The 17,312-nt window shown below is 38.5% G+C and overlaps 2 protein-coding genes across 7 annotated transcripts; one reads left to right on the top strand and one right to left on the bottom strand.

Moving 5' to 3' along the window:
- Positions 1-8,978, bottom strand: LOC114152589 (uncharacterized). 6 transcript variants are annotated; one of them, XR_003597163.1, is made up of 7 exons: positions 2,710-2,926; positions 2,402-2,608; positions 2,172-2,241; positions 1,860-2,079; positions 1,611-1,717; positions 1,345-1,509; positions 1-794 (listed from the first exon to the last, which is right to left on the bottom strand). XR_003597163.1 is itself a non-coding variant. In XM_028030518.1 (6 exons), exons 1-2 carry the CDS (start codon positions 8,485-8,487, stop codon positions 3,879-3,881), a joined length of 1,173 nt encoding a protein of 390 aa, XP_027886319.1. In that variant the 5' UTR covers positions 8,488-8,978; the 3' UTR covers positions 1-794; positions 1,326-1,509; positions 1,611-1,717; positions 2,960-3,044; positions 3,307-3,878. The 6 variants fall into 6 exon arrangements, 3 of the variants coding, with proteins under 3 accessions (XP_027886319.1, XP_027886318.1, XP_027886320.1); XR_003597164.1 differs by having other exon boundaries at positions 1,611-1,703; positions 1,866-2,079; XR_003597162.1 differs by having other exon boundaries at positions 1,866-2,079; positions 2,710-2,923.
- Positions 8,979-10,948: 1,970 nt separating this feature from the next.
- Positions 10,949-17,046, top strand: sc5d (sterol-C5-desaturase). The gene is made up of 5 exons (XM_028032120.1): positions 10,949-11,010; positions 11,709-11,941; positions 13,737-13,869; positions 14,062-14,162; positions 15,244-17,046. Exons 2-5 carry the CDS (start codon positions 11,732-11,734, stop codon positions 15,676-15,678), a joined length of 879 nt encoding a protein of 292 aa, XP_027887921.1. The 5' UTR covers positions 10,949-11,010; positions 11,709-11,731; the 3' UTR covers positions 15,679-17,046.
- The last annotated feature ends 266 nt before the right edge of the window (positions 17,047-17,312 follow it).

The following is a 17,312-nucleotide window of genomic DNA, read 5'->3' as shown; positions in this document are numbered from 1 at the left end:
TAATAGTATGTCACTTTTATTGTAACAATTTCTGATGACATAAATACAATCAAGCATTACAACAGTTTTCAACAATATTCATAACAGTTGGTAGTGACAGTTGAATGAAGAAATGTAAATATATAACTAATCTATGCGTCCTGTGCATATTTTACTCCTCGGTTTGGCAGAACAGACTGTGGGTTCCCAGACTCCCAGGAGGAATTGGGACAGTTTATGGCCGAGTCAAACAGCAGTCAATGTGGCCATGACCGTCTTTAGGGACAGTTTGAGGACCTCCAGAGACAGTGGCCTAATGCATCCACTGACTTGGGAATCCTATGTGGAAAACTACACAAGACTCGGAAATGAACGAGTCTAAAGTTCAAAGGTGTGTGTCCAACAACCACAACGCAGCAGAGTCAGAACTTTGACAGAGCAGGTTTCACAAGTTAACAACTTCCTTCACAGGCCAACATCCACATTTGAGTTTTGTGATTCTGTATTTGAAGTCCAAAGAGTTTTGTATCCCAAAGTTCATGTCTCTTTTGGAACTGATCGTATGTCTTGGGCTTTGGTATTTTGATAGTGTTTGAACAGGAAAGCGAGGTTTGGTCTGTCTCTAGGAGAATCCTAGCAGTCTGGTTTCTTCTTGTCGTCTGGTGCTGCCCTTTTCGCTGAGCTGAACCTCAAAGATTTCCTCAAACATTTCTGATGTCAGCTTTTCCACACTTGTGCACATAAAGGGCCTGAACACAGAAGCATGAAGCTCCAAAGCAGAAATGACATCCAGGGTTGAAAGGCCATCCTTGAATCTAGAAAACATTTACAACAACCATCACTTTAATGATGCTAAAAAGAGCATCCATATTAAATGGATGTGTTTTACAGTCACACATAAAAATTTATATCTCTAATCTTGTTTTTTGTTTAGCACAGGTAATATTGCAAATCCACTAACTCAAGTCAAGCACTTGAATCAGGGTCTTACTTATTTGTCTGCTGGCTATTGTCGATTCTTACCCTACATTCGCTTGTTTTAACTGCAACAAAGTAGTAACTAATTAACATAGTTAACAGAGGTACTTCATTGTGCAATAACATGACACTATGTGCCTGGAAAATACATAATACTGCCCCTTCAGTAAACATCTGATTTATCCTGCACAGTAGAATCGTCTTTTAAACACAAAACACAAATGGTTTCAGTGTTAAATTAATCTATGGAGCAACACACTTGTCCCTTGACTAGTCAACTTGTCACTTGAAAAAATGGTGGAAACATGTTTTTGGCTTCAGTGATGGTATAAGCAAGTTCAGTTTATAAAAAGATCTTTTAGTTTCACTTTTTCTGTGCCGTTTCACCTGTTTGCTGCACGTTGGCACCTGTTGGTCACCGTATCTGATCAACTCATCGTCATGGGATCAGGAAACTTCTCTGGATTTCCAGCAGGATTTCCTGTGTCTCCTCAGTCCTCTGTGTCTCCTCTCTCCTCATTGGTCCAGTGCTGTTGACTAGTTTCAGTCATGCTAGTGAACCAACACATGATCAGACACACATTCCTTAATTTCTGTCTAAATAACAGATGATTGAATCAAACTTTCTGATCAAGTCATAATCATGACCTCACCATTTATAGAATCTACTAGAACCAGTAGGTCAGCAGGTCCTCTGCTCTATTCCTGATCCTCCTTCCATCAGCACAAAGCTCATCAAAGCTCTGCTGTTATGAATTGACTCAATGAAAAAAAATCAAACAAAAGGGTCAATAAGGAGAAAGTACAGCAGAAAGTTTTAATCAGATTTGAATATTGACCTCAACTTCAAGCATATTGAAAACTTTTTGTTGTGTAAAAGTAAATGTTACTTTTAATGTTACTCTTACTTTTTTTCTCAACTTTGTTCTCTTGTCTTCCTCCACCCGACTGGTGGTGTTGAAGGTGGAGGTTTGCAGGTTCAGGAGATCCAACCTGGGACATTATTGATCTGCAGAAACTGAATCTGGGATCAGAAACCAGCGCTGGGTTTTCTCTAATGGTTCTAAAATTCTTTAATATTCATCGTCTGACCAAGGAACAGGTGAACTTCAACATGAGACGCTGGAGAACCAACACATGATCAGACACACATTCAGTCTAAATAAAGGATGATTGAAAGAGACGTTTTGATCAAGTCATCATCATGTCCTCACCTTTTCCATAATCTGTTACAACCAGTAGAACAGCAGGTGGAGCAGGTCTTCTGTTTTAATTGTTGGTCAACTCAAGTCATGTGACATGAGTTGACAGAAAAATGAAATAAAGACAAAAGACAGCAGAGTTAAAAAAGAGAACATGGACAGAAGAAAGAAGAGTTTTGAAATTTGACATCGATTTCATCCATATTTAAAATTGTTAGCCAGGTAAAAATAAGTTTTCTCACTTTTTTCGTCAACTGGGTTCTCTTATCTACCTCCACCTTACTGGTGGTGTGTAGGTGGAGGTTTACAGGCTGACGAGGAAAACCTTCACATGATCTCTGTCTCTTTATTCTGCACACGTCCTCAGGTGTCCCCCTGTTAAATCTTTTTCTGTCTCCTAAGTCCTCTGTGTCTTCTCTCTCCTGATTGGTCCAGTGCTGTTGGTGATGCTAGAGAATCAACACATGATCAGACACACATTCCTTCATTTCTGTCTAAATAATAGATGATTGAAAGAGACTTTCTGATCAAGTCATCTTCATGTCCTCACCTTTTCCACAGTTTGTTACACCAGTAAGTTACCAGGTGGAGCAGGTCTTCTTCTTTAATTGTTGGTCAACTCAAGTCTCAAGTCATGTGACATGAGTTGACAGAGAAATGAAATAAAGAGAAAAGACAACAGAGTTAAAGAGGAAAATATGCATGGACAGCAGACAGAACCAGTTTCTAGCTTTCAGCTCAACTCTACGCAGCTCCATCTGAAATGTTTAGTTATGTTGTGTAGATATAAATGTTCTTACTTTTTTTGTCAGCTGGGTTCTCTTATCTTCCTCCTCCTGACTGGTGGTGTTGAAGGTGGAGGAATCCAGGCTCAGGAGATCCAACCTGGGATGATCAGAACATCAGAGATCTGAGAAGTCTGGACCTGGGATCAGAGACTAGTGTCTGTATTTTTTAATGTCTATTCTCTATTTGTGATCTTTCTGTGTTGCAACACATGAATATGGCCATATAAACTATTTGTTTTATGAGATTAATAGTTCATCTTTCTACTAATAGAGAATTTATTTCTGTTTATTTAGTAAAGCTGATGGTCCCCAATGCCAGCAGGAAGCAGGCAGTATTATGTGTTGTGGAATGCACTTACAAGAAGGGAACCAGAAGGACAGGAACCACATGGACAACGACGAAAGAGTCCAGCGATGAGCAGCTAAAACCTGAAAGATTAAAACTGGGAAACTGGATTAGTGGAGGAACAGATGAGAACAATTTTAGAGAGCATCGTGGGGGGAAGCACCGCGATTACACCCTGAAACATGGGAGAGTAGAGAGGAAAACAGAGTCAGAACCGCAAGGGGAATCTTGGAGGAAGCAGTCTCACTGCGAGCTGCTCTGACTGGGACTGACAGAGCAGCTTGCAGTCTGGAGACTGGTGAGGACCATGAACCAGAACCTCAGAATAAACTGTATCTATGGTGGTCCAAGTCACTGGACCAAGCCCTAACCAAATATTTATCTCTTTCTTTTATCCTTAAAGATTTTCATCTAACATAACATAAAAAATCTAGCAGCGGGACAAAGAAAAGCCCCGGTGCAAGACGCTACCTAAGGCATCCTCGGTCCTGCTAGAAAGCCATTGGCTTTAACAAAAACAACAGAGAAATTACGTTTTCCTAATGGGACTTCTCAGGTAGGTCTTCGGTTTTTCAAGATCCCACTCTAATCAGAGTCATCACCTGACAAGTCGTAATGAGGTCTAAAAAACACTTGTCTGGAACTCACTCTTCCTCTAATTCTGTCAGATCCAATCCCAGATGTTGAAGGTATAGGTTCCTCTTCTTCGTCCATTTGAGACTTCATCCAGACACATATGCAAGGGAATGACGAACTTGGAATTTTGCAGTATGTTGGTGGTGAAGGACAAACGACAGGGGAGGACAGAATGGGATCCTCACATGCATTCTGAGGTGAAAGACCGAAGGGTGAAAAAAGGTGATCCCCAAACAATGACATGGACGAGGAACTGGAGGCAGAGGATGACTGAGAAGAATCCTCATGCACCATCCATTGTGGGGGACAGAGGACAGTGAATGACGGAACGGGATCCTCACATGCACTCTCAGGTGAAATACTGAAGGGTGAATAAATGTGATCCAGCCAGAATGTCATGGACGAGGGATTGGAGAGTGGAAATGACTGAACGGGATCCTCACAAAACCTATTTGTGGAGGGACTGAAAAGAGGTTCCTCTTCTTCATCACTGTCCCAGGTCCACTTGCAGGGGAGCTCCTCTTCATCAACATCACTCTCCCTGGACCTCTTGGAGGGGAGCTCCACTTCAGCAACGGGATCCTCACATGCACTGTGAGGTGAAATACTGAAGGGTGAATTAATGTGATCCAGCCAGAATGTCATGGGCGAGGGAATGGAGAGTGGAAATGACTGAACGGGATCCTCACACAACGTATTTGTGGAGGGACTGAGAAGAGGTTCCTCTTCATCAACATCACTCTCCCTGGTCCTCTTGGCAGGGGGCTCCTCTTCAGAGTCACTGTCCTTTGGCCTCTTTCTGTTTACGCTGGTCCCAGATGTCACACGAGTCACATCCCCTACCAAACCTACCTGATGACGTTGTGAAGTACCAATAGATCTGGAGTCATCTGGACTCAAAATGGGCTCAGACAGAGGAGGTGAACTACACCTCGACGCCTCGCCATGATTTCCAGAAACCACGTTGTCAGACATCTGAGGGTCAACATCTGACCGCACCTTACCAAGATCCTTACCGCCGTCTGGATGTTCCTCCAACGTTGGGGATCCATCTGCTGGAAGCTCTACACTATGAGCTGTGAAGGAAAACAAGAAAAAACTATAGTTCATTATCAAGACCTTGACAAAAATCCAAAGCGATGTTTAAAGAGAACACTGAAATACCAAAATACATCAGCCCAGGTTTGAGAATGTCTAAATATGAATTAAACAAGTATGTGATGTGTTGAGGACTTTTTAATAGCTAATAAAATACCTTTAATCTTACATACCATTAGTGTGAATAAAATAAAACACTGCAACAAGTTACTCAGTTTACCTTCCTAAATTCTCACAAATCTTTGGTGCTGATGGACAGATCTGTTTTATCTTAATAGCCAAAACAAGATACACGAGCCATTCATTACTATTAAACTTAAAGTACTGCTTACATAAATTTAATACTATAAAAGAATTGAAAAATAATTAATATGTCTCCATTAGCATTTTTAAATTAATAAAATGTGAACTGTAGTTAATTAGATTAAATTCCTCTGAACTCCACAAATTTTCAGAACCACAACCACAGCTTCTCTGACACCCCATCAGTAAATCCTACAGTATGAATAAATACCCATATACTCCTACATATGGTCAACAGCAGAAATGGTCATCTGTAAACATCAGAGTCTAAACACTGGGGATCTAAATAAACAGTCCGACACAAATTTCCAGTCCGTTTCCAGTAAAAAGGGGCTCCTACAAAAATAAAACTGTTTATCTGGTTTAGAAATCCATATCCAGTGTTAAAATGGCCATTATGTTTTGTCTGGAGATAGACGAGACAAAATAATTAAGATATTAACCTGCATCCCTTATGTGTGCATGATGCCTCAAAGTCTTATTATCACATGTTAATATTACTCCAAATGGCTCAGTTATGGCTGAAGGTAGTGCTATGAAATTCATTACATCAGTCTGAAGATCATGGCTGCACACAACCCAGCAATAAACTCAGATGAATGTTCACAATTATATTGCTCCAAATCCAATACATAAGGACAATCGTGACCATCCTTCAGCGTACAATAACTCTTTGAAGAAGCTTAGTTAATGAGTTACAACAACATTTAATTTCCCTTTGGGATTAATAAAGTCTTTCTGAATTTCAATTCTGTCAATATTACCATCTCCATGGAGACAAAGAACATCAACAAGATTCTCCAAAAGTAATTCTCTCAAACTAAAATAATAGGTTTTCCGATCACTACACCACTATTAATATTGCTGACTCTTTCTGAAAACGTAGTCAGCGTGAAAATATATTACAGCTCCAAACATGCTAGGAACCAACACAGCATTTCGTAAACCACTAATTATTCAAAACTTCTCTTTCTTAGAATATAAAACTGAACAATAATAAAAATATAAACTAAACTATTTAATAATAACACAGGAGAAATTTATCATTAGAAATTAATGTTTTACATATTCTAAGTATTAGACTCATTTATTGTATTCAGATCAGTGGTGCATCCATGGAAAACAAACATGCTTATTTTAAAAAATAGGTCAAGAACAATCTAGTTTTGTTTATCTATTTTAGATAAAATATTAAAAAATATATATTGTCTGAAATCGAAATAAGATAATCACCATGAGCTTTTGTGACATTTCTAAAATTAGATCGAAAAAAGATAAACTAAATAATTCAGAGATATTATAGGAGGTACATGTTTGAAAAGTTTTTGTCTTTCTTAACTTTTTATTGAAGTCATTTTATATCATTTCTGCAATGTATCCATGGAAGCTAAATATGTTTGGGCATTTTTGAAAAAAAAAAAAAAAAAATGGACAAAGAACCATCCAGTTTGCCAAGAATTGGACACCAAAGTCACAAAAGCTGATTTGATTTTCACATAAAATTATTATTTTGTATTTGAAAATCAGCTTTGATTGATGATCACTATGACACACACACACACACACCCACACCCACACACACACACACACACACACACACACACACACAATGCTTATTACTGGGGCAACAGGTGTAGGAGTTTGCCCTGCAGTGGCCCGCCTCTGTCGTTGTGTCCTTGGTCAAGACGCTTCTCCCACCTTTCCTGCTGGTGTTGGTCAGAAGGGCCAATGGCTTGATAAAACAGCTGTGGCTACAATCTATTAGCTTTTCATGTTCATCAGTGTGTGAACGTGTGCATGAATAGAAAGTACTGATTTTATGTAAACCGTCCTTGAGTGTCCTAATAAACCTCTACAAGTCTGATGTCATTGCCATGGAAACCAAATATGTTTTGTCAGGACATTAAAAAAATAAAGAACAAGCTAATTTTCCCGTTTTTTTTTTTTTTTTTTTCAAACCAGCATAACATTTTTTTCCCAAACACTAGTGCTAACACTCCAGACATTTATCCACAAATTTCAATAAGCTAACACATAAGTCACAAAACCATTTAAATTAACTCACAAATTTGTTTCATCCCACAAATGCAAAACAGACCTATTAAAGCTGCATTTTTCAAAGAAGTCAACAAAATTTTGAAGTATTGGACTACAAAATCATCAAACCTGATACTCTTAGACCAAATAGCATCATTTTAGCTTTTTTAATCAATTCATCCATGTTAGCATTCCTGGCTATGCTAAAGAAAAAACAGATCAACATGTCCTTATCTTGAAAAAATAATAAAACTAAATCAAATCATAGACTGTCATAGGGAAAATATCTTTTTAAAAAATGCTTTTTAAAGTAATATTAAATGTTTAATGCATTTCATTCAGCGTATCCATGGATACCGAGTGTGTATCACCACATTTTTCAAAAAATAACGGTCAAAAACAAGCTAATTTTCCAACAACTGAACAGAAATGTTACTGTTTTTTTTCTTTCTTCTTTCTTTTCAAATCAGCATAGCAGTTATTCTCAAACACCAGCGTTAATAAAGCATTGAACACAAAGTCATTAAACCTGACTCTCATTATAGCACCTTTGTTTCAATCAATTTGCACATTTTAGCATATGCTTAAAAAAACAGGTCCTTTCTTTAAAAATAGCAAAACTAAACAATTAAATTACAATCTATCAAAGGGGAAAATACGTGTTGTTAAATGTTTTTCTTTAAAGTAACATTAAATAGCTAATGTATTTTATTTGGCGTATCCATGGAAACTGAGTGGAACAGAGCATTTTTCAAAAAATAACGGTCACGAGCAGGCTACCTTTTCACGAATTTGACATTAATTCAACTAATTTGACTATAATTAAATACATAAGTTTCTTAAATCACTACACCACTTTAACATTCCTGACATTTCCTGGAAATTCAGTCAAGAAAAAGGCTCATTAGTTAAGAAAGATCTACGCTAGCAAGAATGCTACTTGTCTTTTTTTGTACAGCAGGCAGTATTTCTTTAAAAGAAATGCACACAAACACAAAATAAACTAAACGATTCATTATTGTTTTACTAATAACTTGTTTTTGTTTATTAAAATAGTAGAAGAATGATATTAACCTTCCAGCTGATCACCCTGCTGGTTCTTCTCCTGGCCAGGATCCATCTTTCCCGGGTTGTGGGATTCTTCAGCAAGTGCGTATTTCAGCAAGCGCTTCTTTAGCAAGTTTTGCAAAGCAGACTTCTCACTAGGTTCAAACCTTCCGAGGCGTTATGCTCCTTCAGGCGTCTCCTTCAAAAGTCCCGTAGCAAAGGGAAAGATTTCAGAAGGTCAGCGTCATTTATAGGGTTACCGACGCTAACGTCGTTTCCATGACGATCATTGACGAAGGCTCAATGACGGATGCACGCGCTGGTGCGTGAGATAAACTGGACTCCAGAAGTTGCAAATTGCACCAGCTAAATAGTAAAAGATTCATGCAGGGCACCTTGTATTGTAGTACATAGTTCAGTTACAAATCACTCTTACAAGGCAAAAAATATATTAATATATACAATTATAGCATATGTTAATATTTTAATGTTGAATTGTTATCTTGATATAAGTCATTGTAAGGTGTTATAAGTGTAGCTTCAGTTCTTTGGTGCCACAGAAACATTGCCACCTCTATCATCTAGTAATGCCCAGCCAGGGGCGCCGTAAAGGGGGAGAAAGTTAGGACAATTCCAAGGGCCCCTGACCGACAGGGGGCCCTCCACACAATAGTTTTGTTTTTGTTTTTTTCAAATATAAAAAATTGGAGCCTTGTCAATTACAAAATTAATTATATCGTGTGTTGTTGTTGTTTTTTTATATTGTTTTTATAAGTAAAAAGTAAATATTACCATTCCCAGAACAAAACGCACACGTTCATATTTACACTGAACCTGCCTTGAATCTGCATTAAATGGTTCCTTCTTGCTTAGGTGACGGTGTTCAGCAGCAGGCAGTAGGAGACAAGAACGACTGTGGCAGTCACTATGCTGCCCAGAAAAATAATAAAGTCAGATTTTCAAAAGGAGAGAGAGAAAAAATACAAGAGTGTCAATTTGTAGCCCAGTTTTTCTCCAAGAGAGGGGGGTTGACTGAGTGAGATTATCAACCATTTAGCATAATTAGCTTAGCTACAGACTGTTTGCCTCCTTTTCATTAGCATTTAAAGAACGAAGGACCCCAATATCAGAATAATCCCTCCTCCATGCCCCAGTGAAAACGGTGAGCAACACTGTGTTTAGTGACAAGCTACGTAGATTCCAGAGACTCCATGTAGACTCCCTGGAATGAGGAAGTCTACATAGGCTCCCTCATTCCAGGGAGGCTATGTAGATTTTTCCTGTCTCACTGCTCTATTTACAATTACACAACAAAATAATATATTTATTAGTGACAGAAATTCAAGCAATCTTTATAAAATTATAATAAAAAACAGCCTCTTGTCAGTTCAGATAGTCCTGCTTTAGATTGCATTTACATTACAGATATCTGTTGCCATGTCCCTCCTGGCCCGTCCCCTCCTCCGTGAAACTAAAGCTGCAGTATGTAACTTTTATTAACAAAAAGTACATATTTGTTAAGACGGTCAATATTTTGAGAATTTATCTGACAATAATTTTATTCCTCTGCCCTCTCCCAGTGCTCTCTAGAAACAACCAGTCAGAGGCATGAGGTGGGTTTTAGCGCTGTCAGTAACAACCTTTAGCCGTCAGCCGTAGGTTTTGGGGGTTTTTTCGCAGCTGTGTCTGTTTCCGCGGTCATTTTATTGTCAGAAGCGTTTCCATTTCAAATCTTTCTATTTTGGGTTTCAAACTTTTTTTTTTCCCCATTTCAAAATATTTTTTCAATTTCATTTTTATTCTTTGAAACAAACTTTATGGCCCCAATTTAGCTCCATACAGAGCAGCTTCATGAATTTGACTGGCAGCCAATCATAAAATGAGCATCAAAAATACCATTTAAATAAAGTGTTTTAACGCATATCTTATATTTTAAAAAGTAAAGTAAAAAAAAAATTAATAACAGAAAACAAAATTATGCTAAAACAAATTTCAAGATTGACTGCTTTCATGGCAAATAATTTTATTGTCATTATTTTTGTAAAAATCAGATTTCACTTTGACTATAAAAATTAATGTTGTAATTCTTTGGTCAAAAAAGCAAAGTTTTGTTATGGCTGATTTGCAAAGGCAATAAAAATAGCAATTTCTGTCGAGTGAAGTGCAGACAATTTACTGTAAATTATAATATAGTTTTTTAAAGTCATTTAGCATAACTGCATATTTTTATTAAACAGAAAAAACTGCATATTAATGTGTTTATATTATTCTGTATGTGTACATTTTTGTATACTTATTTAAAGTATTTTAAATGTTTTTGTTTATGATTTCCTACTTTTCATCGCCTTTTTAGGTTTTACGTATTTTTGTTTTTTATGTTTTTGTCCAGTTGTCGTTCCGTCTGTAACGCCATGATCAGATCCTCTTCGTTGACCAATCAGAAACGAGAAAAATCCTACCATGGGTGGCTTGCTTAACGCTGATTGGTCTATGTTCATGCGAAGCAATGTTTAGATGTGTTCTAATTGGTCCGCGAGCTTCCTTTAGTCGTCCGCTTACCTTTGATACAGAATACAAGGCACACAGCGGCAGGAAGGTGAGTAGCTTTGATGAAACTGCTCTGAAAGTCTTAAAAATTACTTTGCTAAACCACAGCTCATGTTTTTAATACAAAATGAAGCGTTCAGAGAAATCTTTGGTGTCGGTTGTTACCGGAAATGTTACGCTTTTCTCGTCCAGTTTTAAATCTTATTGGCTCAGCGGATAGTTTTCTATAAAACAAGAATTTATGTCACTATATGCTAGTTTTTACTGTTTTTTTTCTGTTTAATAATGAATGCAGTTTTACAAAACTAAGCGAGATTTTTGTAGAAATGTTGTTTTAACATTTAACTCGTTAAACTCGTTTAACTAAACGACTCGCTTAATTAAACGAGCTTAACGAGATAAACGAGTCTTGCTCTGTTTAAGAGAGCAATAACTGACCTACTTTTAAGACGGGTTATGAAATGTTTTATTCCCCGCTACGTAAATAATCTGGAGTCCAGTAATTAAACTACAGCAATGCATTAGTGCAGTATGGCTTTTAGAGCTATTAAAACCATAAATTCAGTCAAATTTTACAGTAGAGCAATAAAAGTAATGTGTTTTTGTAGCGAAATGTTTTGATCTGATCTTGCAGGGGAACTGACTGAGCACAAAAGTGTATTTGTAAAGAAGCTGACAGTTCTCCAACTCACCATATTAATGGAAAGCTTGGTGGAAGGAAGAAGTTTTCACATTTCTCTGTTTCAGTGCCTTCATCACCAGAAGCAGCCATGGACCTGGTGCTGAACGTGGCCGACCACTACGTCCTGACGCCCTACGTCTACCCTGAGTCGTGGGCCGAGGACGGCGCCCTGCGGCAGATCATCAGCCTCCTGGTGGTGACCAACCTCGGGGCGACCATCTTGTACCTCGGCCTGGGAGCGTTCAGCTACTATTTCATCTTTGATCACAATCTGATGAAACACCCTCACTTCCTGGAGGTATGTCGCCACACGGTTGCCGTAGTAACGGAGTGATTGCCAGCCCTGTTCTGACCGTCTGTGCTACCTCGTCAGATTTTCCTACCGTAGCGCGGATAGACTTCTAAGTCTATCAGTGCTACGTGTCAAAAACTGCTACCGTCATGTTTACAAAGAGAAAACTATATTGGGTTGTGTTCATGTTAAATACATTGGATAACATTATTTGAGTGACGGGACTGAAGTGGAAGCTTAGGAGTTAAGCTTAGCTGAGCACTGGAACAATTTATATCCATGACGAAACCACAAGAAGATCACTTCCTTCATCTGAGTATCCTACCCGTTTAAAATGAAAAGCTATAGATGTTTGCACTAATCCTTTTATTAGAATATCCTACCTTTTTAAACATATTTTAAATACAAAGGTGTTTGTAAGAATAAAACAGTATCAGACAGGGGGAAACAGGTTTTTATTGGAATTAAATTAAATACAGACAACAGATCACCGTAATTCTTTTTTGCACATTAATACTTTGTATGTCTCTTATCAGATGCAGCGCAGCCACAATGTGTCCACCGAGCTGGGCAGGTCACTGTGCTCCTGAAATGGTTGGATATGATTAATATACAGTAATATTACACGGCTATTACACAGCTTCAATCCTACATAAGTTTAATAATAATAAAAAAGTGTAATTAAACTAAAATATTTTAAAATATAGGGATAAAATTAACTGCCAAACATTGACTTGTTTACAGTAGTAACGACTTTGCAGACGGTGAAACTAAAGCCATTTGTAAATATGTTTGCAAGCTGCCTGTCATGTAAACTAAAAACATGAAGTAACACAGCAGCTCAATGAAAGCCAGGTATAAAATAAATTAAATTAAGCTTACCGTAATCTTTGATTAAATAAAACACATGAAACGATACTTCCACAGGTAGGACGTATTTATAAGAAATCTGCTGAGTAAGCAGCATGTGACGTAGCATCGATGTGCGCATTGCCACAAGGTAGGACGGATTTACGGGTAGCACAGGTAAACAGAACACCTGGCAGACCAGCGGACTTTGTCCCTTCTTCTTTCCAATCCTTTCTTCCTTGGAGAGATTTAAAGGGCCAGCTACCAGATATTCTGTTCAGAGGTGGATAGTTTTTATCTGAGCAGTAAGGTAGTTTGTTTGTTTTCCTCCTGTCTCTTTTTTTTTTTTTCCTCTGAGCTTAATGAGCAACTTTGCTTACAGAGAGTTATTAATACATTTTATTTATTATTTTTGTTCATTTATTTTGGATGTTTAAAAAGTCTCAATCAAAGTGAACATATGTGTTTGAGGGTTCAGGTTACAAGTGTGCAAAAATTTCGGAATTGGGAACTTTATTAATGTTTTTAGAAAGATGCTCAAAACTTGATCTTGTACAAGAAATTCTTTCAACTCTTTAAGTTTTCATATAATAAAATTTGGTCTAACAGGAGATGAAGACGATTTAATCCTGACTAAGTTTTTATTTACTAATAGTTTTGTTTAACAAAAATGTACCTTTTTAATCTGACCCATACTGACTCCATCCCTGATAAACTAAACAAGTCTTGAATATATATACTTCGTTGTTGACCTGCTTGATACTGCAGTCACTTCCACCAGTACACCACCAAGCAGCTTCTCCGAATGTCCCGATTCGCTCCGGGTCTGAACCCTGCATGTCGCCTTTCAGCGTCCATCCACACTGAAAGAAACCCGCTTAGAGCCAGGCAGCCTCATCTCTGCACCGCTGAACTTCTGTTTAACACGCGTTATCTTCCTCTTGTTTTGCAGAATCAAGTTCAGAGAGAAATTAAGTATGCGATGACCTCCCTGCCCTGGATCAGCATCCCCACCGTGGCCTTGTTCTTCGCTGAGGTCAGAGGTTACAGCAAGCTGTACGACAACGTCAGCGACTCCCCGCTGGGTGAGGAAAGCAGCCTCCATGTTGTCTCTGAGTCCTCCATGTTGTCTGATCGTCCTCCATGTTGTCTCTGAGTCCTCCATGTTGTCTGATCGTCCTCCATGTTGTCTCTGAGTCCTCCATGTTGTCTGATCGTCCTCCATGTTGTCTCTGAGTCCTCCTGCTGTGGGACTGACGTCTCCTCTGTGCTCTCAGGTTGGTCCGGTCTCTTCCTCAGCATGATCTCCTTCCTGTTCTTCACTGACATGTGTATCTACTGGGTCCACCGCTTCCTGCACCATAAGCTTATTTACAAGGTGGGTACACCTCTGTTGAAGGTCGTAATATTATGAGAGTAAAGTCAATATGATACAAGAGCAATAATATAGGAACAAGTGCAGTGATATGAGAATAAAATCATACTACTATGAGAAAAGTGCTAATTTTTTGAGAACTCCTACATTGCGGTAAAATGAAGTTATACTTCGGTACGTTTTACAAAGAAGGGAAAACTTGATCCTCTGACATCAGCACTAAATTATTATCAGCAGCAGGACTTTAGAAAAAAGAGCCACAGACTGGCCGACCTAGTCTGATCTTAAAAACTCTATGGAAGTTCTTTTTTTCCCATAAAGTGACATTTATGTCGTCATTTTATGACTTTTTCCTGGTAATATTGCATCTCTATTCTGCTAAAGTTATGACCTTATTCCTGCAGTTTAAAAAAAGACAATCTCTTAGACTAACCTTAGTACTTGCTGCCTGAAAATCTGAAAGACACTCTGTTTATAACTCAAACACAAATTCAAAAATACTTTATGAATCCCAAAGGGAAATTAAATATTAAATATAAATGAAATTATAATTAAATCAAATATTTAATATTACATTTAAATTATACTATACCTAAATGTAATTAAATATTCTAAGTGTTTCAGTTGATCTAAAATGGGAAAAGTTTCATCTAATTAATGTCAGACAGTGAGAGAAATGAGTTATTAATAAGTTAATTGGATTTCTCATCAGAGGTTTTCTTCCTTTTTTAGTGGAATATTAATTTCGGTTTGAATGGATAGTTCTCATGTGATGTCACACTTCTCTGAACTTTGTAACTGACGGCCATCTTGGCAGGCATTTGCATTGGAGTTGCTAATGACAACAATAAACAAGCCACCAGCTTCCAACCAGCTCTCGCCTTGTTCTTATCTAACTTATGAACTACAACTATTACTTTATCACAACCTTTGAGTGTCTGCTCACCTGTGTGTAATACTGAGATAAATATCAGTGATATTTACTATAGCACTGGCTGCCAAACTAGAAAAATTAGCATAGATCACTTCCTGGTCAGACCGGTGGGAACTATGTGTTGATCTCTGTTCTCTTCATTTCCAACAGACATTTCACAAGCCGCACCACATTTGGAAGATCACCACGCCCTTCGCCAGCCACGCCTTCCACCCGGTCGACGGCTTCCTGCAGGGCCTGCCCTACCACATCTACCCCTTCCTGTTTCCCCTTCACAAGCTGCTCTACCTGGCTCTGTACGTGTTCGTCAACATCTGGACCATCTCCATCCACGACGGCGACTACCGCGTCCCCGCCGGTATGACCGGCGTCATCAACGGCTCCGCCCACCACACCGACCATCACCTCTTCTACAACTACAACTACGGCCAGTACTTCACCCTGTGGGACCGGCTGGGAGGCTCCTACAGGCACCCGTCGGCTCTCATGGGGAAGGGCCCCATGGAGATGGTTCGGAAACTGCAGGCGGAGGGAAAGTTGGGGAAACAGGAAGTGAACGGACACGCTCAGAGGAAAGAGGAGTAGCAGAGTTGGGATTGATTACAGAGACGATTCGTTAATCAGTTGCAAAACTGAGAGGAAATATTTCCAGTTCATCTTCGCCATATAAGCTGATCCTGATGAACGAGCTTCAACTTGCTTTGTTGTTTTCCCTTCAGCAGTGGAGTTTTGTGGAGTTAACATTTTTTTAAATTAGGGTTGAAAAACGTATCACGATATATGCTTTTCATCATGTTAGTCGATATCAATAATTATTGGTTAGTTTTCTGCTGTAAATGTCTGAAATATTGCCAAACCGGTGACTTTATCAACGGTTTTCTCTCCACGTCGTTGTTTTTTTATTTGTAAGCAGTTATCAGACACGGTGGGGAAACTTGAAACCGCTGCTGTGTAAGTTACTCAGTAGGTTGTTGCTTGGCAACCAGTTAGTCGATGCCACTCACGTTGCTTAGCTAACTGTGAGAGTTTAAGCGGCTAAAACCTTTCCTCTGCCTACATCCCCCTGCGCGGTTCTGGATCAGAGTTTGGTGAATATTCTATCGATATTGATTGCGTGTCTGCCATGATATATATTGTTATTGATTTATTGCCCAGGCCCTAGTTTCAATACAACACTTGTTGTATTTAAGTGGAAACATCTGCTTGCTAACTCCAGGTGTTTTTAAAGCTCTCTGTGAGAGGTCCTCAGGTTCTGGACAGCCCATCTTTTTTTTTTTTTCTTTTTTTTTGTGGGACTCTTGTAAGGAACAGCTGGTGATGGCCGGTTAATCTGCGAATTCATTTCCTTTCCACTCAGATCTTTGCTCCAGTCGCTCACTGGGCCTAAATCTGGAACCAATGTTGCCTGAAATGGTGCGCAACATTAGCTGCGTTTCCATTACAAATCTGCACAAAAACTTTGTCGCTGTTCTGCTAATGTTGAAAAATACAACTTTGCAATTGCGCTGTTGTCATCAAGTAAGAAACGAAGTCAAAATCACACAGGAATAACTTTAAGTGATTCCATTGCAGTTTTGCAAAAGAAACTGATTTCAATACAGCTGGAAAACCACATCATGCTAGCACTGAAACTTTCTATTGAAAACCTGAGATTTATTTCTAAATTAGCTAGTTTCAATTACTCAAATTTATTTCTGAAATGTTAAATTGTGCAGTTATATGGTCAAGGAAGCACAGCTACCGTAACAGTAACAGTAAGGTTCTGAAGGACCGTTTATCCCTGAGATCCTTCTTGTTTGAAGAAACCTCTAAATCGGCCACCAGGACTAAACCAGCAGATATTTCTCTGTGCTCATAGGAAAAACGATGGCTTTCTAAATCCTGACGCGTTTAAGCTGCTTTCTCAACTTTCATTCATGTCACTTTATTAAACATAATTTATGTACAAACTCGGCTCACTTTCTTTATACGTGTGGATTTCTCTGGCTGTGAGCAACATGTGGTGTGAACTTCCTGCCTCTCTTATTAAATACATTCTCTGCTGTGTAGAGTTCAAAGGTCAAAACACAGGTTTCCAGACACAAACTTGATTAAAATGTGCTGAACAAGCCATTTTTCTTCTTTTACCACATTAGCGACAAAAAGAAGATTCTGGTTCTGCTGAAATTGTTCCTCTCCACTGTCGCCACAATCCTTAATGCATCAATTTGTTTATTGTG

Source organism: Xiphophorus couchianus, chromosome 11 (assembly GCF_001444195.1).
Source record: "Xiphophorus couchianus chromosome 11, X_couchianus-1.0, whole genome shotgun sequence".
Classification (NCBI taxonomy): domain Eukaryota; kingdom Metazoa; phylum Chordata; class Actinopteri; order Cyprinodontiformes; family Poeciliidae; genus Xiphophorus; species Xiphophorus couchianus.
Note: the sequence above shows the minus strand (reverse complement) of the source record. Positions and strands in the feature narration are given on the sequence as shown.

What these genes read in the sequence shown, in the direction of transcription:
- LOC114152589 (XM_028030518.1), bottom strand. Translation starts at nt 8,487, where the DNA reads ATGGATCCTGGCCAGGAGAAGAACCAGCAGGGTGATCAGCTGGAAG. An exon ending in GCAGGGTGATCAGCTGGAAG is followed by an intron (nt 5,006 to 8,441) that starts GTTAATATCATT and finishes TTTCCTTCACAG; the next exon opens with CTCATAGTGTAGAGCTTCCA.
- sc5d (XM_028032120.1), top strand. Translation starts at nt 11,732, where the DNA reads ATGGACCTGGTGCTGAACGTGGCCGACCACTACGTCCTGACGCCCTAC. An exon ending in AACACCCTCACTTCCTGGAG is followed by an intron (nt 11,942 to 13,736) that starts GTATGTCGCCAC and finishes CTTGTTTTGCAG; the next exon opens with AATCAAGTTCAGAGAGAAAT. An exon ending in CGTCAGCGACTCCCCGCTGG is followed by an intron (nt 13,870 to 14,061) that starts GTGAGGAAAGCA and finishes CTGTGCTCTCAG; the next exon opens with GTTGGTCCGGTCTCTTCCTC.